The sequence below is a fragment of the Pseudophryne corroboree genome, chromosome 11, assembly GCF_028390025.1.
Source record: "Pseudophryne corroboree isolate aPseCor3 chromosome 11, aPseCor3.hap2, whole genome shotgun sequence".
Lineage (NCBI taxonomy): Eukaryota > Metazoa > Chordata > Amphibia > Anura > Myobatrachidae > Pseudophryne > Pseudophryne corroboree.
The window spans coordinates 354327202-354346576 of NC_086454.1; the positions used below are offsets into that span (position 1 = coordinate 354327202).

The following is a 19375-nucleotide window of genomic DNA, read 5'->3' on the forward strand; positions in this document are numbered from 1 at the left end:
TGGTGTGGCTGGTATGAGTCTTACCCTGGATTCCAAAATCCTTTCCTTGTAATGTCAGCTCTTCCGGGCACAGTTTCCTTAACTGAGGTCTGGAGGAGGGGCATAGAGGGAGGAGCCAGTGCACACCAGTAGTACTAAATCTTTCTTAGAGTGCCCAGTCTCCTGCGGAGCCCGTCTATTCCCCATGGTCCTTACGGAGTCCCCAGCATCCACTACGGACTACGAGAAATAGATTTACCGGTGAGTAAAATCTTATTTTTAGGATATATTCCTCTGAAACATGTGGAGAGAGGTCTCCATTTTAAAAAAATAAAAAATAAAAAAAAGTCTTTTTGCACTTATTCACTAGTTCAGTCTACACATTGTTTTTTTCTTTTTGCACATATTTTTTCTACATATCTGGTTCCGAATCCCTGGTGGAGACCTATAGGAAAATACCAGTCACATTCAACAAGAAAACCAAGGGAAAAAGAAACCTTGATGCGCATGTGATCACTTTCGACCCTGTAAGTAGGGTACGCATTTGGATATATTATTGAAGATAAAGATACCTTTATGAGCTTTCTCCACTCTACTAATTCAGTGAGTGGAGTACGCAAATTCAGACACAGTACAATTGGGGGTTTGGTGGTGGCAAAAAGATACCTTTATACGTATAGTTTCACATTGAATTGTGTGAGTTGGGGTACGCCCACATCACGTTTATTTGTTTATCTGAAGGACAATGTATGGTGTTCTAAAAAAGAGACTTTCTTGAGAAATTGAGACGGTTCCACACATATATTATCTTTATTTTTTGCATCTGAATCATATCACTGGGATATAACACCGGATGAACGCTGGAAGGAGAAAAGGAATCACCTGGAGACCCATTCAGAGGAACGTATTGTGTAAACTTCAATATATATGTACATGTAAAGTGCTAAATAGTGTTATATAGCGCCGAGAGCCATATCCTTTCCACCTTTCTGTCTACATTGTTGATTTGTTGAAAGTGTGGTGACTCTTTCAGGAAGGGACGTAGCTCAGGGCAGCTTAAAGGCGCCATTTGATAGGAGCCCCCCTCTTTCTTCTTTTATATACAACGCCCTTCTGCAGGCCTCATATCATCTTTAAGATCGGGCGATTCAGGTTCAGTCGGACAATGTGACGGCAGTGACGTACATAAGCCAACAGGGCAGAACAAAAACCAGGGCAGCAATGTCAGAGTTTCTCCTCTGGGCAGAAAAACATGCTGTGGCGTTGTCGGTGGTCTTCATCCCGGGAGTAGACAACTGGGAAGCAGACTTCCTCAGCAGACACAACCTGCACCTGGGGGAGTGGAGCCTTCACCCGAAGGTGTTCAGGTACTTGACACGTTGATGGGGATGTCCACAAATCGACATGATGGCCTCTCGTCTCAAGAAGAAGCTCAAGCTGTATTGTTCAAGGTCAAGAGAACCACAGGCAGTGGCGGTGGACGCTCCGACAACTACATGGGTCTATCAGATGGTGTACGTGTTTCCTCCACTTCCGCTGATCCCAAGAATTCTGAAAAGAATAAAAAGGATAAAGGTTCAAGCAATTCTCATTGCTGCGGACTGGCAAAGGGCCTGGTGAGCGGACCTTCTGGAGATGCTCCTCGAAGATCCTTGGCCTCTACCTCTTCATGAGGATCTTCTGCAACAGGGCCCGTTCGTCTATCAAGACTTAACACGGCTACGTTTGACGGCATAGAAGTTGAACGGCTGATTCTAGCCAGGAGGGGCATCCCTGACAAGGTCATCCCGACTATGATCCAAGCCAGGAAGGGGGTTACGTCTAAACATTACCACCGTATTTGGAAGAAATACGTCTCTTGGTGTGAGAAGAAAATATTCTGCGGTGGAATTTCATCTGGGACGTTTCCTGCTTTTTATGCAGTCTGGTGTGGATTCGGGCCTATGTCTGGGCTCCATAAATTTCCAGATTTCGGCCTTGTCCATTTTCTTTCAGAAACATTTGGCTTCTCTCTCTGAGGTCCAGATGTTCTTGAAAGGGGTTCTGCACATTCTGCACATCCATCCTCCCTTTGTGCCTCCCACGGCACCATGGGATCTCAATTTGGTGCTGCAGTTCCTCCAATCGGACTGGTTTGAACCGTTACAGGAGGTAGACGTAAAATATCTTACGTGGAAGACCATCACACTGTTGGCCTTGGCTTCAGCAAGACGTGTGTCAGAGCTGGGAGCATTGTCTCACAACAGCCCCTATTTCATTTTCCATGAGAACAGAGATGAACTAAGGACTCGTCACCAATTTCTTCCTAAGGTGGTGTCTGCGTTTCTCATCATCCAACCTATTGTGGTTCCGGTTGTCATCGACACCTCTGCTACTTCAAAGTCTTTGGATGTTGTGAGGGCTTTGAAGGTGTATGTGAAGAGAACAGCTCGTCACCGGAAATCGGACACGCTGTTTGTTCTTTACGATCCCAATAAGATGGGGTGTCCTGCTTCAAATGAGTCAATTGCGCGCTGGATCAGCCTCACTATCCAGCATGCTTATTCCACGGCAAGATTGTCGGTTCCTAAATCTGTACAGGCCCACGCTACTAGGACGGTGGGTTCTTCCTGGGCGGCAGCTCGGGGTGTCTCATCTTTACAGCTCTGCCGAGCAGCTACTTGGTCAGGTTCGAACACGTTTGCAAAGTTCTACAAGTTCGATAATTTGGCCTCTGAGGCCCTTCAGTTTGGTCAATCAGTTCTGCAGGAACCTTAGCACTCTCCCTCCCGGTTTGGGAGCTTTGGTACTTCCCCATGGTACTAAATGGATCCCCAGTATCCTCTAGGACGTAAGAGAAAATAGGATTTTAATTACCTACCGGTAAATCCTTTTCTCGTAGTCCGTAGAGGATATTGGGCGCCCGCTTGGTGCTTTGTTCTTCCTGCACTGTTACTTGGATAAGTATACTGGTTTGTTCAGCTATTGCTGCTCCTGTTTCAAGTTTGGTTAGCATCACTTTCCTCTTGTTGTGTGTGCTGGTTCGGAATCTCACCACTTTCCTTTTATCCTTCTCTCAAAGTATGTCCGTCTCCTCGGGCACAGTTTCCTAGACTGAGTCTGGTAGGAGGTGCATAGAGGGAGGAGCCAGTGCACACTATCAAACTCTTAAAGTGCCCATGGCTCCTAGTGGACGCATCTATACTCCATGGTACTAAATGGATCCCCAGTATCCTCTGCGGACTACGAGAAAATGATTTACCGGTATGTAATTAAAATCCTATTTTCACACTGACAAATATTTCCAGGATTATTGCACATGAACGCGCATCAACCCGGGAATTTGCTCAGCGTGAAAGGGTCCTGAAAGAATATCCGGGGTCGAGCGTCCCGGCATTTCATCGTGACCTGGGTTGAAGCCTGAATCGCCCCGGGATGGGTGCAGTGTGAACCGGTAAGCCCGTTCTCTGCCTAGGAGGTGGCGGTGCTTGAGGATGATTATCACAGTTATTACATGTCCATTCAATATGGGTCTTGTTGTAATTGCCACATTGCTAGCACACTTCCGATGCCTATCAGATGGCCATGTGGCGTGGCGGACTCCTGGAAGTGGGGTCGGCAGCGCCGTTCTACTGTGCATTTGTGAAGATTCTGCCCCTATTACGCATACGTGATCCTGCCCCTATTGTGCATGCATGATCCTGCCCCTACTGCGAATGCGTGATTCTGCCCCTATTAAGCATGCGTGATCCTGCCCCTATTACGCATGCGTGATCCTGCTCCTCCTGCGCATGCGTGATCCTGCCCCTACTGCGCATGCGTGATCCTGCCCCTACTGCGCATCCGTGATCCTGCCCCTACTGCGCATCCGTGATCCTGCCCCTGCTGCACATGCGTGATCCTGCTCCTACTGCGCATGCGCGATCCCACCTACTGCACATGCGCGGTCACGCCCCTACTGCACACGCGCGATCCTACCCCTATTGCGTATGCGTGATCCCGCCCCTACTGCGCACACACGATCCTTCCCGTACTGCGCACACGCGATCCTGCCCCTACTGCTATGCGTGATCCCGCCCCTACTGCGCACAGTTTAACCATCGCTTGTCGAATTATCGCCTTATTTCCTTGCGATGGCTATATGCCATAGTACGTCACGTTCCCATGGCAGCATCGCCGGCTGTTCTGCAGAGAGCGAGTGGGGAAGTTGCCCATAGCAACCAACCAGACTCTAGCTGTCATTTATGTAGCACACTGTACAGAATGAAAGCTGGCATGTGATTGGTTGCTATGGGCAGCGCCAGCCCCTGTCCCCCCCTCAGTGCGGCTCCTGGTACCCGCTGTCCTCCCCCGGGCCACTGCGCCGTATCCTAGATACCCCTACTACCCACTTTGCCCGCAAGTGGGCGGGGCGTCGGGAAGTGACGTCGCGGATCACGTGGGGCAGTGACGTTCCCGAGCTCGTTTCCGGCCTCTCTCTGCCCTCAGCACCGGTCGCCGCTTCTCCCGTCTCCTGCTCCGGTCCCCGCTGCCTCCGCCATGGCCAACGTCGTCGACACCAAGCTGTATGACCTGCTGGGGGTGCCCGCGGGCGCCAGCGAGAACGAGCTGAAGAAGGTGAGCGAGGGCCGGGGGGAGGGGGCAGAGGGGCCCGGGAGGGGGGAGCCGGGTGTCAGGGTCACTGCTGGCTGGGGGGATGGGGGCATCGCAGGGGCCAGTGTGGAAACCCCGTACCCCCTGGCTCCTCCTTCTCTGTCATTACTATTACTCAGCTGCTTCCCTGCCTGGGCCTGGAGGGGTAATAACACCGGCCCCTACCCCTAATACACCTGCCCCTAATACCCCGGCCCCTAATACCCCGACCCCTGCCCCTAATACTGTACACCTACATCCAGGTTATAGTGTCCCCCTAATCATCCATTATCACTGTTACTAATACTCCCTGCCTGGGCCTGGAGGGGTAATAACCCCGGCCCCTGCCTCTAATACTAACCCCCAGAGCTGACACTTCATCCCTAATACTGTACACCTATACCCAGGTTATAGTGTTCCCTAGTTATTCATTATCACTGTTACTAATACTCCCTGCCTGGGCCTGGAGGGGTAATAACCCTGGCTCCTAATGCCCCTGCCCCTAAAACCCCGGCCCCTACCCCTAATACTGTACACCTACACCCAGGTTATAGTGTCCCCTAATTATCCATTATCACTGTTACTAATACTCCCTGCCTGGGCCTGGAGGGGTAATAACCCCGGCTCCTAATACCCCTGCCCCTAATACTAACCCCCAGAGCTGACACTTCATCCCTAATACTGTACACCTATACCCAGGTTATAGTGTTCCCTAGTTATCCATTATCACTGTTACTAATACTCCCTGCCTGGGCCTGGAGGGGTAATAACCCCGGCTCCTAATACCCCTGCCCCTAATACTAACCCCCAGAGCTGACACTTCATCCCTAATACTGTACACCTATACCCAGGTTATAGTGTTCCCTAGTTATCCATTATCACTGTTACTAATACTCCCTGCCTGGGCCTGGAGGGGTAATAACCCTGGCTAATAATGCCCCTAATACCCCGGCCCCTACCCCTAATACTGTACACCTACACCCAGGTTATAGTGTCCCGTAATTATCCATTATCACTGTTACTAATACTCCCTGCCTGGGCCTGGAGAGGTAATAACCCCGGCTCCTAATACCCCGGCCCCTGCCCCTAATACCCCAGTCCCTGCCCTTAATACCCCGGCCCCATATATCCCTAATACTGTACACCTACACCCAGGTTATAGTCTCCCCTAATTATCCATTATCACTGTTACTAATACTCCCTGCCTGGGCCTGGAGGGGTAAAAACACTGGCCCCTGCCCCTAATACCATGGCCCCTGTCCCTAATACTAACCCCCAGAGCTGACACTCCATCCCTGATACTGTATACCTACACTTAGGTTATAGTGTCACCTAATTATCTATTATCACTGTATAATACTCCCTGCCTGGGCCCAGGTTATAATGTCGCCTACATAATCATTATCTGCCTAATGATTGCAGGCAATACCTCTCCAGCACCTGTACTGAGCCACTTCCAAATAATAACATTCTTCTAAGCTATTACAAAGAAAACGCCCCCTGTTCCCCAACCATTGTACCACATCGCCTGCCCAGCTTCCCAAACACGCCGCCTACTCTCACTATTCTCGCTGATAACGTATCACTAACCCCCCCCCCCCCCCCCGTAGTAATTGACTCTGAGTTAGATATGTGTTTATCTTTATCTTTTCATATTAGAAATGAATCCACGATTCTGTCATTTAATTATACAATCGGCTCCACACCTTATTAAAGTGCAGTTTCCCTTAGTCATTCGCTGCGGACATTTTCACAGTGCCATTGTATAAGCTTCTATGTAGTCGTTACCATTAGAGGATACCTGGTCTTTGTGATGGCTACCTAAGCCGTGGCGCTTCCATCTGATCACTCTTCTTATACCCTAGCTATGTGCTTCCTATAACATTCTTCCTATGGTACCCCTGGCCAAGTCTCTGTATACAGGCTGCATAGTGTCATTCATAAGACAATGTCCTAGTCCCGTGTAAGTATTACACATGTCCTCGCTAAGCCCAAGCCTTTCATCTACATAGACATTCGATACTCAATATGTTATAGTTCCAATCCATATGCTCTGACTACTGCTATTGAGTTCCGACACATGCAGTTAGGTGTCAGATAGGGTTAGTTTTAGGCTACAGTAGTACAGTCCGCATTCTGCATGTTGATGACATCACACACACATATATCAACGGGATGCGGTCACGTCATGGCCGGCGGTCAGGATGCCAATGCCGGGAACTGGTGCATTAAAGAAATACTGTAGCACATTCATCAGAATACCGCCACATCATGCAGGAAAGAGGAGCCGCCACACTATATTTATACCAAACGTGCGCTGTCATTGCGAGGGATTCCCCGTCTCCGCCATCACTCCACCCCAAATAAGACCATGATGTCATAGCAACATGGAAAGTCCATGATGTCACCATTGGCTGCTGGTTGCACTGGAGGTTTTTCTGCATCTGTCATAACCTAATTATATTCTTATATCCGTGCACCGAATGTCCTTGTAAGAAAAAAAAAAAAAAAAACAAATGTACCCGAACGTGATTTAAACATGAGTATAACAGTCACAATTATACAGCCCAGATAAGCTGCTTCGTCATGTGAGGTTCCCGGAAGAGGCAGCTTATGAAAACCTGCCAGAATACAAATAAGTATACCGTATTAGTATAGTGTGAGTGAAGGTGTTTACAATGCCGTGTATAATTTCATGTAACGTATTTGTTGATACATCCTGGATGTCGCATACTCAGTCACATTACGAACCCCCACCGCACTCGTTCCACTTAACCGCGGGGCTCTCTTTCTGGGTAACTAACAAATTTGCACGTCCACAAGCGGGTAAGCCTTCGATTGCTGCGTTGTCCGGATGTCTGCCGCATCATTGGGCTGCTTTGTTTATCACACAAAGGAGCGTAGTTACCAGCGCATTTTTTGCAGTATATCCCCCCAAAACGGGTAACTGCAAATTTCAAGTTCCATCCGGATATATGTATTGGGGGGGAACGCAGCAGATATCTGTGACGTCTATTACTGTACGCCGTTTTTTGATCACTAAAGCAGCCTGTGTAGGTTTTCTTTGGGGGTTGCTTAATTGATGACTTTACCCAGCATTCCAGAGCATAGTCCTGGTAGCTACCATCACCTTAAAGGTGCATACACAATTGGCGTTTTTGCCCAGCGTGTATGCAGAGCGATGATGTGAAAATTGCTGGCGGGAAAATAGCTCAATGCAAACGCACTGAGCGATTTTCACTGTGCCCAGCGATGTACACGGGGGTGAACCACTTTCCACAGTACGAGACTGTGGAAAGTGGTTCGCTCGGCCGGTAAAACAGGCTGACGGGCGGTGGTGGCAAGCGATAATGCGAGAGCGCGCATTAGCGCTCAACGGCCGGCCATACACACTAGGCGATTTTGAGCTCAAAGTAGCTCAAAACACCAAAAATTAGCTACTTTCCCCTGCAGGGTCCACAGGTTATCCACAGGATAACATTGGGATATGATGGAGCGACAGCGGATTTGCACCTTTTCTGCCTCCCAGCAGGCAACGGGCTCATCCATATATCCCCGCCTCCTGGCTCAGGCAAATCAGTTTTTTGTTTGGTGCGGTAGGAGCCGGACCATGGTCAGAGGGCTGCTGGTTTTTAGCAGCCCTAAGCTTTCTTATTTTATTTTTATAGTCTTACTATATTTTTTGAGTGATCTTTCTAAACAGCGTTTCTCTAATGTCCTAGTGGATGCTGGGAACTCCGTAAGGACCATGGGGAATAGCGGGCTCCGAAGGAGGCTGGGCACTCTAGAAAGATTTATGACTATCTGGTGTGCACTGGCTCCTCCCACTATGACCCTCCTCCAAGCCTCAGTTAGATCTTGTGCCCGGCCGAGGTTGGATGCACACTAGGGGCTCTCCTGAGCCCTTAGAAAGAAAGTATAGATTAGGTTTTTTATTTTCAGTGAGACCTGCTGGCAACAGGCTCACTGCAGCGAGGGACTAAGGGGAGAAGAAGCGAACTCGCCTGCTTGCAGCCGGATTGGGCTTCTTAGGCTACTGGACACCATTAGCTCCAGAGGGATCGACCGCAGGCCCAGTCCTTGGTGTTCGGTCCCGGAGCCGCGCCGCTGTCCCCCTTACAGAGCCAGAAGCAAGAAGAGGTCCGGAAAAACGGCGGCAGAAGACATCAGTCTTCACCAAGGTAGCGCACAGCACTGCAGCTGTGCGCCATTGCTCCTCATGCACACCACACACTCCGGTCACTGAGGGTGCAGGGCGCTGGGGGGGGGGCGCCCTGAGCAGCAATAAAAACACCTTGGCTGGCAAAAATACATCACATATAACCCCCAGGGCTATATGGATGTATATTAACCCCTGCCAGATTCCATAAAAATGCGGGAGAAAAGTCCGCGAAAAAGAGGCGGAGCCTATCTCCTCAGCACACTGGCGCCATTTTTCCCTCACAGCTCCGTTGGAGGGAAGCTCCCTGGCTCTCCCCTGCAGTCTACACTACAGAACAGGGTTAAAACAGAGAGGGGGGGCACTAAATTTAGGCGCAGTATAAATTATATAAAAGCAGCTATAGGGGACATAACTCAGTTAGTCCCTGCATTATATAGTGCTCTGGTGTGTGCTGGCATACTCTCACTCTGTCCCCCCAAAGGGCTTTTGTGGGTCCTGTCCTCATTGGAGCATTCCTTGTGTGTGTGCGGTGTGTCGGTACGGCTGTGTCGACATGTTTGATGAGGAGACTTATGTGGAGGCGGAGCAGATGCCGATAAATGAGATGTCGCCCCTGTGGGCCGACACCAGAGTGGATGGATAGGTGGAAGGTATTAACAGACAGTGTCAACTCCTTACATAAAAGGCTGGATGACGTAACAGCTATGGGACAGCCGGCTTCTCAGCCCGCGCCTGCCCAGACGTCTCAAAGGCCATCAACGCTCCCTCAGATGGCAGACACAGATGTCGACACGGAGTCTGACTCCAGTGTCGACGAGGTTGAGACATATACACAATCCACTAGGAACATCCGTTACATGATCCCGGCAATATAAAATGTGTTACACATTTCTGACATTAACCCAAGTACCACTAAAAACAAAGGGTGTTATGTGTGGGGAGAAAAAGCAGGCAGTGTTTTGTTCCCCCATCAAATGAGTGAATGAAGTGTGAAAAAGCGTGGGTTTCCCCGATAAGAAACTGGTAATTTCTAACAAGTTACTGATGGCGTACCCTTTCCCGCCAGAGGATAAGTTACGCTGGGAGATATCCCCTAGGGGGATAAGGCGCTCACACGTTTGTCAAGGTGGCACTGCCGTCTTAGGATACGGCCACTTTGAAGGTACCTGCTGATAAATAACAGGAGGCTATCCTGAAGTCTGTAATTACACACTCAGGTACTAGACTGAGACCTGCAGACTGCTGCAGCGTGGTCTGTACCCCTTTCAAACAGGGATACTATTTTGCGAACATAAGACGTCGTCTTATATATGAGGGATGCACAGAGGAATATTTTGCCGGCTGGCATCCTGAATTATTGCAATGTCCATTCTGTCAGGAGGGTATTGGAGACCCGACACTGGACAGGTGATGCTGACTTTAAAAGGCACATAGAGCCTTATAAGGGTGAGGAATTGGTTGGGGATGGTCTCTGGGACCTCGTATCCACAGCAACAGCTGGGATGAAAATATTTTACCTCAGGTTTCCTCACAGCCTAAGAAACGCACTGTATTATCAGGTACAGTCCTTTCGGCTTCAAAAAAGCAGGCGGGTCAAACGAGGGAAGAGGGAAAAAGCTGCACCAGCAGCCAGTTCCCAGAATCAAAATTCTTCCCCTGCTTCCTCTGAGTCCACCGCATGACGCGGGGGCTCCACAGGCGTAGCCAGGTACGGTGGGGGGCCGCCTCAAAAATTTCAGCGATCAGTGGGCTCGCTCACAGGTGGATCCCTGGATCCTTCAAGTAGTATCTCAGGGGTACAAGCTGGAAGTCGAGGCGTCTCCCCCCCCCCCCCCGCCGTTTACTCAAATCTGCCTTGCCGACAACTCCCTCAGGCAGGGAGGCTGTGCTAGAGGCAATTCACAAGCTGTATTCCCAGCAGGTGATAGTCAAGGTGCCCCTACTTCAACAAGGAGGGGGTTACTATTCCACACTGTTTGTGGTACCGAAACCAGCCGGTTCGGTGAGACCCATTTTAAAATGGAAATCCTTGAACACTTACATAACAAAGTTCAAGATGGAATCGCTCAGGGCGGTTATTGCAAGCCTGGACGAGGGGGATTACATGGTATCCCTGGACATCAGGGATGCTTACCTGCATGTCCCTATTTACCTTCCTCACCAGGAGTACCTCAGATTGTGGTACAGGATTGCCATTACCAATTCCAGACACTACCGTTTGGACTGTCCACGGCACCGAGGGTGTTTACCAAGGTAATGGCAGAAATGATGATACTCCTTAAAAAAAAAAAGGGAGTTTTTATTTATCCCATACTTGGACGATCTCCTTATAAAGGCAAGGTCCAGGGAGCAGTTACTGGTCGGAGTAGCACTATCTCAGGAGGTGCTACAACAGCATGGCTGGATTCTGAACATTCCAAAGTCACAGCTGGTTCCTTCCACTCGCTTACTGTTCCTGGGGATGATTTTGGACACAGAACAGAAAAAAGTTTCTCCCGCAGGAGAAAGCCAAGGAGCTGTCATCTCTAGTCAGAGACCTCCTAAAACCAAAAAGGGTATCGGTGCATCGTTGCACACGAGTCCTGGGAAAAATGGTGGCTTCATACGAAGCAATTCCATTCGGCAGGTTCCATGCGAGGACCTTCCAGTGAGACCTCTTAGATAAGTGGTCGGGATCGCATCTTCAAATGCATCAAATGATAACCTGTCTCCAAGGACCAGGGTGTCTCTACTGTGGTGGATGCAGGGTGCTCATCTTCTAGAGGGCCGCAGTTTCGGCATACAGGACTGGGTCCTGGTGACCACGGATGCCAGCCTTCAAGGCTGGGGAGCAGTCACACAGGGAAGAAACTTCCAGGGCCTATGGTCAAGTCAGGAGACTTCCCTACATATAAATTCTGGAACTGAGGGCCATTTACAATGCCCTAAGTCAGGCAAGACCCCTGCTTCAAAACCACCCGGTACTGATACAGTCAGACAACATCACGGCAGTCGCCCATGTGACCCGACAGGGCGGCACAAGAAGCAGGGTGGCAATGGCAGAAGCCACAAGGATTCTCCGATGGGCGGAAAATCACGTACTAGCACTGTCAGCAGTGTTCATTCCGGGAGTGGACGACTGGGAAGCAGACTTCCTCAGCAGACACGACCTACACCCGGGAGAGTGGGGACTTCATCCAGAAGTCTTCCTGCTGTTGGTAAACCGTTGGGAAAGGCCACAGGTGGACATGATGGCGTCCCGCCTCAACAAAAAGCTAAAGAGAGATTGCGCCAGGTCAAGGGACCCTCAGGCGATCGCTGTGGACGCTCTAGTGACACCGTGGGTGTACCAGTCGGTTTATGTGTTCCCTACTCTGCCTCTCATACCAAAGGTACTGAGAATAATAAGATGGCGAGGAGTAAGAACGATACTCGTGGTTCCGGATTGGCCAAGAAGGGCTTGGTACCCGGAACTTCAGGAAATGATATCAGAGGACACATGGCCTCTGCCGCTCAGACAGGACCTGCTTCAGCAGGGGCCCTGTCTGTTCCAAGACTTACCGCGGCTGCGTTTGACGGCATGGCGATTGAGCGCCGGATCCTGAAGGTAAAGGGTATTCCGGAAGAAGTCATTCCTGCGCTTATTAAAGCCAGGAAAGATGTTACGGCAAAGCATTATCACCGCATGTGGCGGAAATATGTTGCATGGTGCGAGGCCAAAAAGGCCCCAACAGAGGAATTTCCACTAGGTCGATTTCTACATTTCCTGCAAGCAGGAGTGAATATGGACCTGAGTCTAGGCTCCATTAAAGTACAGATCTCGGCTCTGTCGATTTTCTTTCAAAAAGAATTAGCTTCAGTACCTGAAGTTCAGCCATTGTGAAAGGAGTGCTGCATATTCAGCCCCCGTTTGTGCCCCCTGTGGCACCGTGGGATCTCAACGTGGTGTTGAGTTTTCTTAAAATCACATTGGTTTGAGCCACTAAAAACCGTGGATCTAAAATATCTCACGTGGAAAGTGGTCATGTTATTGGCCTTGGCTTCAGCCAGGCGAGTGTCAGAATTGGCGACTTTATCATGTAAAAGCCCTTATCTGATTTTCCATTCGGACAGGGGGAATTGAGGACTCGTCCCCAATTTCTTCCTAAGGTGGTGTCAGCGTTTCACCTGAACCAGCCTATTGTGGTGCCGGCGGCTACTAGTGAATTGGAGGACTCCAAGTTGCTAGACGTTGTCAGGGCCCTGAAAATATGTTTCCAGGACGGCTGGAGTCAGAAACTCTGACTCGCTGTTTATCCTGTATGCACCCAACAAGCTGGGTGCTCCTGCTTCTAAGCAGACTATTGCTCGCTGGATTTGTAGTACAATTCAGCTTGCACATTCTGTGGCAGGCATACCACAGCCAAAATCTGTAAATGCCCATTCCACAAGGAAGGTGGGCTCATCTTGGGCGGCTGCCCGAGGGGTCTCGGCTTTACAACTTTGCCGAGCAGCTACTTGGTCAGGGGCAAACACGTTTGCTAAATTCTACAAATTTGATACCCTGGCTGAGGAGGACCTGGAGTTCTCTCATTCGGTGCTACAGAGTCATCCGCACTCTCCCGCCCGTTTGGGAGCTTTGGTATAATCCCCATGGTCCTTACGGAGTTCCCAGCATCCACTAGGACGTTAGAGAAAATAAGAATTTACTCACCGGTAACTCTATTTCTCGTAGTCCGTAGTGGATGCCTGGCGCCCATCCCAAGTGCGGATTGTCTGCAATACTTGTAAATAGTTATTGTTAACTAAAGGGTTATTGTTGAGCCATCTGTTGAGAGGCTCAGTTGTTTTCATACTGTCAAACTGGATATAGTATCACGAGTTGTACGGTGTGATTGGTGTGGCTGGTAAGAGTCTTACCCGGGATTCTAAATCCTTCCTTATTATGTCTGCTCGTCCGGGCACAGTGTCCTAACTGAGGCTTGGAGGAGGGTCATAGTGGGAGGAGCCAGTGCACACCAGGTAGTCATAAATCTTTCTAGAGTGCCCAGCCTCCTTCGGAGCCCGCTATTCCCCATGGTCCTTACGGAGTTCCCAGCATCCACTACGGACTACGAGAAATAGAATTACCGGTGAGTAAATTCTTATTTTTATACGTACCTTAGAAAGAGTCGCTCCAACAACTCTCCGCTGGGTTGTGACAACGCTTACCAACGAGTACAGTGCTGTTTCGACAAACTAGCAGGTCCAGTAGACGTTACCAGGCTGTGGCCGGAGCACCGGGAGAAGGTAAGGCATCGGTTCCGCTAAGAAGGGGAATACGGACACAGCCGCACTGTTTTGGGAGGAGACTACCAAACAGTAGCTGACGCGGCTGCCACCTCGGGTGCACCAGCGCTAGGCGTTGGGAATCATAGGCTCCAGGAATAATATGAGGCTGCAATCCCTGAGGTTGATGTCAGTAGTGGGGAGTCAGACACTCTCCTGGTCGCCCCTCCCCCCCGGTTCATGACCAGTTTCCTCTGAGTCTCCCGCCATGAACTGTTTTCCAGCTTCCGTCTTGAGACGCTGTGTACAGAGGGGACCCAGTCGCAGCATAGGCGGCTGTGTGACTGGTGCGTCCGTGTTCACTATAGGTTCACGGAGCGGTGGTGTACACTATTAGCGTCTGGATCCACTCAGCGTTCACAAACGTATTGATCGATCCTGGAAGCGGGGTGAGTCTCCCTGTATCCCACTCTACTGAGTACGGGTGATACAGCACTAAGTCTCTATCTACCTTTGAGTACGATTAGCTGGATAAGTGCCTAATGCATATGAGTCTGATAATTATTACTGTGGTTTCTTTCGCTATGCGTCGGAGTACGGTTAAAACTTATATAAGGTAACGCAGTAATATGTTTCTCCTACTTGAAATGTATCTGTACTTTATTATGTGCTCATATTGCTTTTATACTAATGTATAACCTGTGACTGATTGCTAGTGTGATTGCTGACTTTACTATAATTCTGTCCGTTTTCTCTGTCTATTCCGATCCTCGATGCTGGTGCTAAGCAGGGTAGGGTTGGATTGTCACTTTAACACATCTTAAATTGATTACAGTCACAAATTGTGTAGTACACTGTGAAAGTGTCTGATTAGTTATCATGTCTAAGAGCGGCAAGGGTGAGGATAATACATTGACAGCAGCACCAACACTCATATCATGTTTGTCATGTAAAGCTGGGTTAACCTCTCAGGATCTGGTTCACGATGGTTTGTGTGCAAATTGCTTTAGCTTTCACCAAGGTCTCTTGAAAAATTCAAGGCAGGTGCAATTTGATCCCCCATGGGCTACATTTGCACAGACATTATCCAGTATAGCTAAACGGATAATTCCAACTTCTATACCGGGGATAAGTTGCACTATTAACCTTTATGTGCAGCATTCCGCAGTAGCCTCTCAACAGAAACAGGCTGAAAGGCCAGTGGTAAGTAAATCACATAGACATGAAACAACATCTTCACAGTCTACACATGTTTCAGATGAGTATTCTTCAGAGGAAGACTCATTACACTCTGGTTCTGCATACGAAGATGAGGAAGAAATTCTCAGCTCAGTGGACATGTCTGAGTTGATTAATGCAATGAAAGCCATTCTATCCTTAGAAGACTCAGCAGTGCCTGTGTTAAAATCCAAGGCACCTGTGTTTAAATGTCCCAAAACAGTTAAGACTGAGTTTCCTGGGTCAGAGCAGCTGACGGAAATTATGAAAGAGGCTTGGGCTACGCCAAGTAAGAAATTTAGAATTCCTAAGAAATGGTATTCCAGTTATCCTCTTCCGGCTGGGGATTGCTTAAAAAGGGAGGTGGCCCCTAAAGTAGATACGCATGTTATTTCGATTAGTGTGAAAATCTACATTACCTCTGCCTTCAACATCATTAATGCTGCATTCAGATCGCAAATGCCGGATCCTACCCGGTGAGAGAAATGTGTCCTTACCGGGTGGGATCCGGCATTTGCGCTCCTCTGCTGGCTTTCCGACCCGGCAATATACCGGGTCGGTTGCCATAGCAGCGGGGGTGGAGGCGGCGCTGGGAGATGAGCTCATCTCCTGCGCCGCCTCTCCCTATGCTGTGAATGGGAGCCGTGTCGCATCGGAGCGGCTCCCATTCACACTGCACCTGACCCGGTATTAAACCCGGTAATAACCCTTCTTTTTTACCGGGTTGAATTACCGGGTCAGGCGACCCGCTAATTCTGCAAAGGACCTTTCACATCGCACACTGACCCGTTTCGACACGGCAATATGCCGTGTCGATACCGGGTTTTTAGTGCGATGTGAAAGGGGTATAAATAATGTCACGGGTAGGAGAGTAGGTTTTCCCTGTCTGGGGCAATCATAAGACCAGCTATGGCTTCAGCCTGAATGGCTAAAGTAGTGGCTGCCTGGACGGATGCATTGGAAGGAGAAATTTCAATGACATCTAGAGAGCAAAAATCCCATGTTGCATATATCAAACAGGCTGCAATATGGGTACTATTGCCTCTCAAGCATCAGCCTCCGCAGTAGCCGCTCGCAGAGCAGTTCGGCTACACACATGGAAAGCTGATTCAGAATCCAAGAAGGTTTTGGAGTCTCTACCTTTTACTGGAGAAATTCTTTTTGGTAAAGAGTTCAGTATTTTGGAGTCAGAATCAGACTCCAAGAAAGTAAAGTTTCCTTCCACTTACAAATTCAAGCCTGAATTCCCAGCTTTTCGGTCTAAAGGAAAAGGTGACGGCAAACAGTCCCAATACAACAAGTCTGGTAAGACTAAAAAGCATTGGGCTACCAGAGGACCTGCTTCTAAAACAGAAGATAAGCCATCAGCCTGATGGTGCGGGCCTCCACCTGGAGGACCCCAGGGTGGGAGGCAGACTTCTCCATTTTGCACAGATCTGGTACTAGTGTACCACTGATGCCTGGGTGCAAGAAGCGGTATCTTACGGTTATGCGTTTGCTTTCAAGAAAAACCCTCCTCAAAGGTTTTTTCTCTATTGTCCTAGTGGATGCTGGGGTTCCTGAAAGGACCATGGGGAATAGCGGCTCCGCAGGAGACAGGGCACAAAAAGTAAAGCTTTAGGATCAGGTGGTGTGCACTGGCTCCTCCCCCTATGACCCTCCTCCAAGCCTCAGTTAGATTTTTGTGCCCGGCCGAGAAGGGTGCAATCTAGGTGGCTCTCCTAAAGAGCTGCTTAGAAAAGTTTAGCTTAGGTTTTTTATTTTACAGTGAGTCCTGCTGGCAACAGGATCACTGCAACGAGGGACTTAGGGGAGAAGAAGTGAACTCACCTGCGTGCAGGATGGATTGGCTTCTTTGGCTACTGGACATTAGCTCCAGAGGGACGATCACAGGTACAGCCTGGATGGTCACCGGAGCCTCGCCGCCGGCCCCCTTGCAGATGCTGAAACAAGAAGAAGGTCCAGAATCGGCGGCATGAAGACTCCTCAGTCTTCTTAAGGTAGCGCACAGCACTGCAGCTGTGCGCCATTTCCTCTCAGCACACTTCACACGGCAGTCACTGAGGGTGCAGGGCGCTGGAAGGGGGGCGCCCTGGGAGGCAATGAAAACCTATTTTTGGCTAAAAATACCTCACATATAGCCTCCGGGGGCTATATGGAGATATTTAACCCCTGCCAGAATCCGTTAAGAGCGGGAGACGAGGCCGCCGAAAAAGGGGCGGGGCCTATCTCCTCAGCACACAGCGCCATTTTCCCTCACAGAAAGGCTGGAGGGAAGGCTCCCAGGCTCTCCCCTGCACTGCACTACAGAAACAGGGTTAAAACAGAGAGGGGGGGCACTAATTTGGCGTTAGAAATATATAAAAAAGATGCTATAAGGGAAAACACTTATATAAGGTTGTCCCTATATAATTATAGCGTTTTTGGTGTGTGCTGGCAAACTCTCCCTCTGTCTCTCCAAAGGGCTAGTAGGTCCTGTCCTCTATCAGAGCATTCCCTGTGTGTGTGCTGTGTGTCGGTACGTGTGTGTCGACATGTATGAGGACGATGTTGGTGAGGAGGCGGAGCAATTGCCTGTAATGGTGATGTCACTCTCTAGGGAGTCGACACCGGAATGGATGGCTTATTTAGGGAATTACGTGATAATGTCAACACGCGGCAAGGTCGGTTGACGACATGAGACGGCCGACAAACAATTAGTACCGGTCCAGACGTCTCAAAAACACCGTCAGGGGTTTTAAAACGCCCGTTTACTTTAGTCGGTCGACACAGACACAGACAGGGACACTGAATCCAGTGTCGACGGTGAATAAACAAACGTATTCCTTATTAGGGCCACACGTTAAGGGCAATGAAGGAGGTGTTACATATTTCTGATACTACAAGTACCACAAAAGAGGGTATTATGTGGGATGTGAAAAAACTACCGTAGTTTTTCCTGAATCAGATAAATTAAATGAAGTGTGTGATGATGCGTGGGTTCCCCCCGATAGAAAATATGGGCGGTATACCCTTTCCCGCCAGAAGTTAGGGCGCGTTGGGAAACACCCCTTAGGGTGGATAAGGCGCTCACACGCTTATCAGAACAAGTGGCGGTACCGTCTATAGATAGGGCCGTCCTCAAGGAGCCAGCTGACAGGAGGCTGGAAAATATCATAAAAAGTATATACACACATACTGGTGTTATACTGCGACCAGCGATCGCCTCAGCCTGGATGTGCAGAGCTGGGGTGGCTTGGTCGGATTCCCTGACTAAAAATATTGATACCCTTGACAGGGACAGTATTTTATTGACTATAGAGCATTTAAAGGATGCATTTCTATATATGCGAGATGCACAGAGGGATATTTGCACTCTGGCATCAAGAGTAAGTGCGATGTCCATATCTGCCAGAAGATGTTTATGGACACGACAGTGGTCAGGTGATGCAGATTCCAAACGGCACAAAGGTGTATTGCCGTATAAAGGAAGAGGAGTTATTTGGGGTCGGTCCATCGGACCTGGTGGCCACGGCAACTGCTGGAAAATCCACCGTTTTTTACCCTAAGTCACATCTCTGCAGAAAAAGACACCGTCTTTTCAGCTTCAGTCCTTTCGTCCCTATAAGAGTCATATCTGCCCAGGGATAGAGGAAAGGGAAGAAGACTGCAGCAGGCAGCCCATTCCCAGGAACAGAAGCGTTCCACCGCTTCTGACAAGCTCTCAGCATGACGCTGAGACCGTACAGGACCCCTGGATCCTACAAGTAGTATCCCAGGGGTACAGATTGGAATGTCGAGACGTTTCCCCTGCGCAGGCTCCTGAAGTCTGCTTTACCAAGGTCTCCCTCCGACAAGGAGGCAGTATGGGAAACAATTCACGAGCTGTATTCCCAGCAGGTGATAATTAAATTACCCCTCCTACAACAAGAAAAGGGGTATTATTCCACACTATATTGTGGTACTGAAGCCAGAAGGCTAGGTGAGACCTATTCTAAATCTAAAAAAATTTGAACACTTACAAAGGTTCAAATCAAGATGGAGTCACTCAGAGCAGTGATAACGAACCGGGAAGAAGGGGACTATATGGTGTCCCGAGACATCAGGGATGCTTACCTCCATGTCCCAAATTTGCCCTGATCACTAAGGGTACCTCAGGTTCGTGGTACAGAACTGTCACTATCCGTTTCAGACGCTGCC

At 49.2% G+C, this 19375-nt stretch overlaps 1 protein-coding gene across 1 annotated transcript in view; it reads left to right on the forward strand.

Annotated features, from left to right (window-relative positions):
• Nucleotides 1–4375: 4375 nt before the first annotated feature.
• Nucleotides 4376–19375, forward strand: part of DNAJA2 (DnaJ heat shock protein family (Hsp40) member A2) — a 34464-nt gene continuing 19464 nt past the window's right edge. Inside the window, exon 1 of the mRNA XM_063946010.1 lies at nucleotides 4376–4575. Within this exon, the coding sequence (XP_063802080.1) occupies nucleotides 4498–4575 (78 nt within the window). The 5' untranslated portion in view covers nucleotides 4376–4497. The remainder of the gene's footprint in view (nucleotides 4576–19375) is intronic.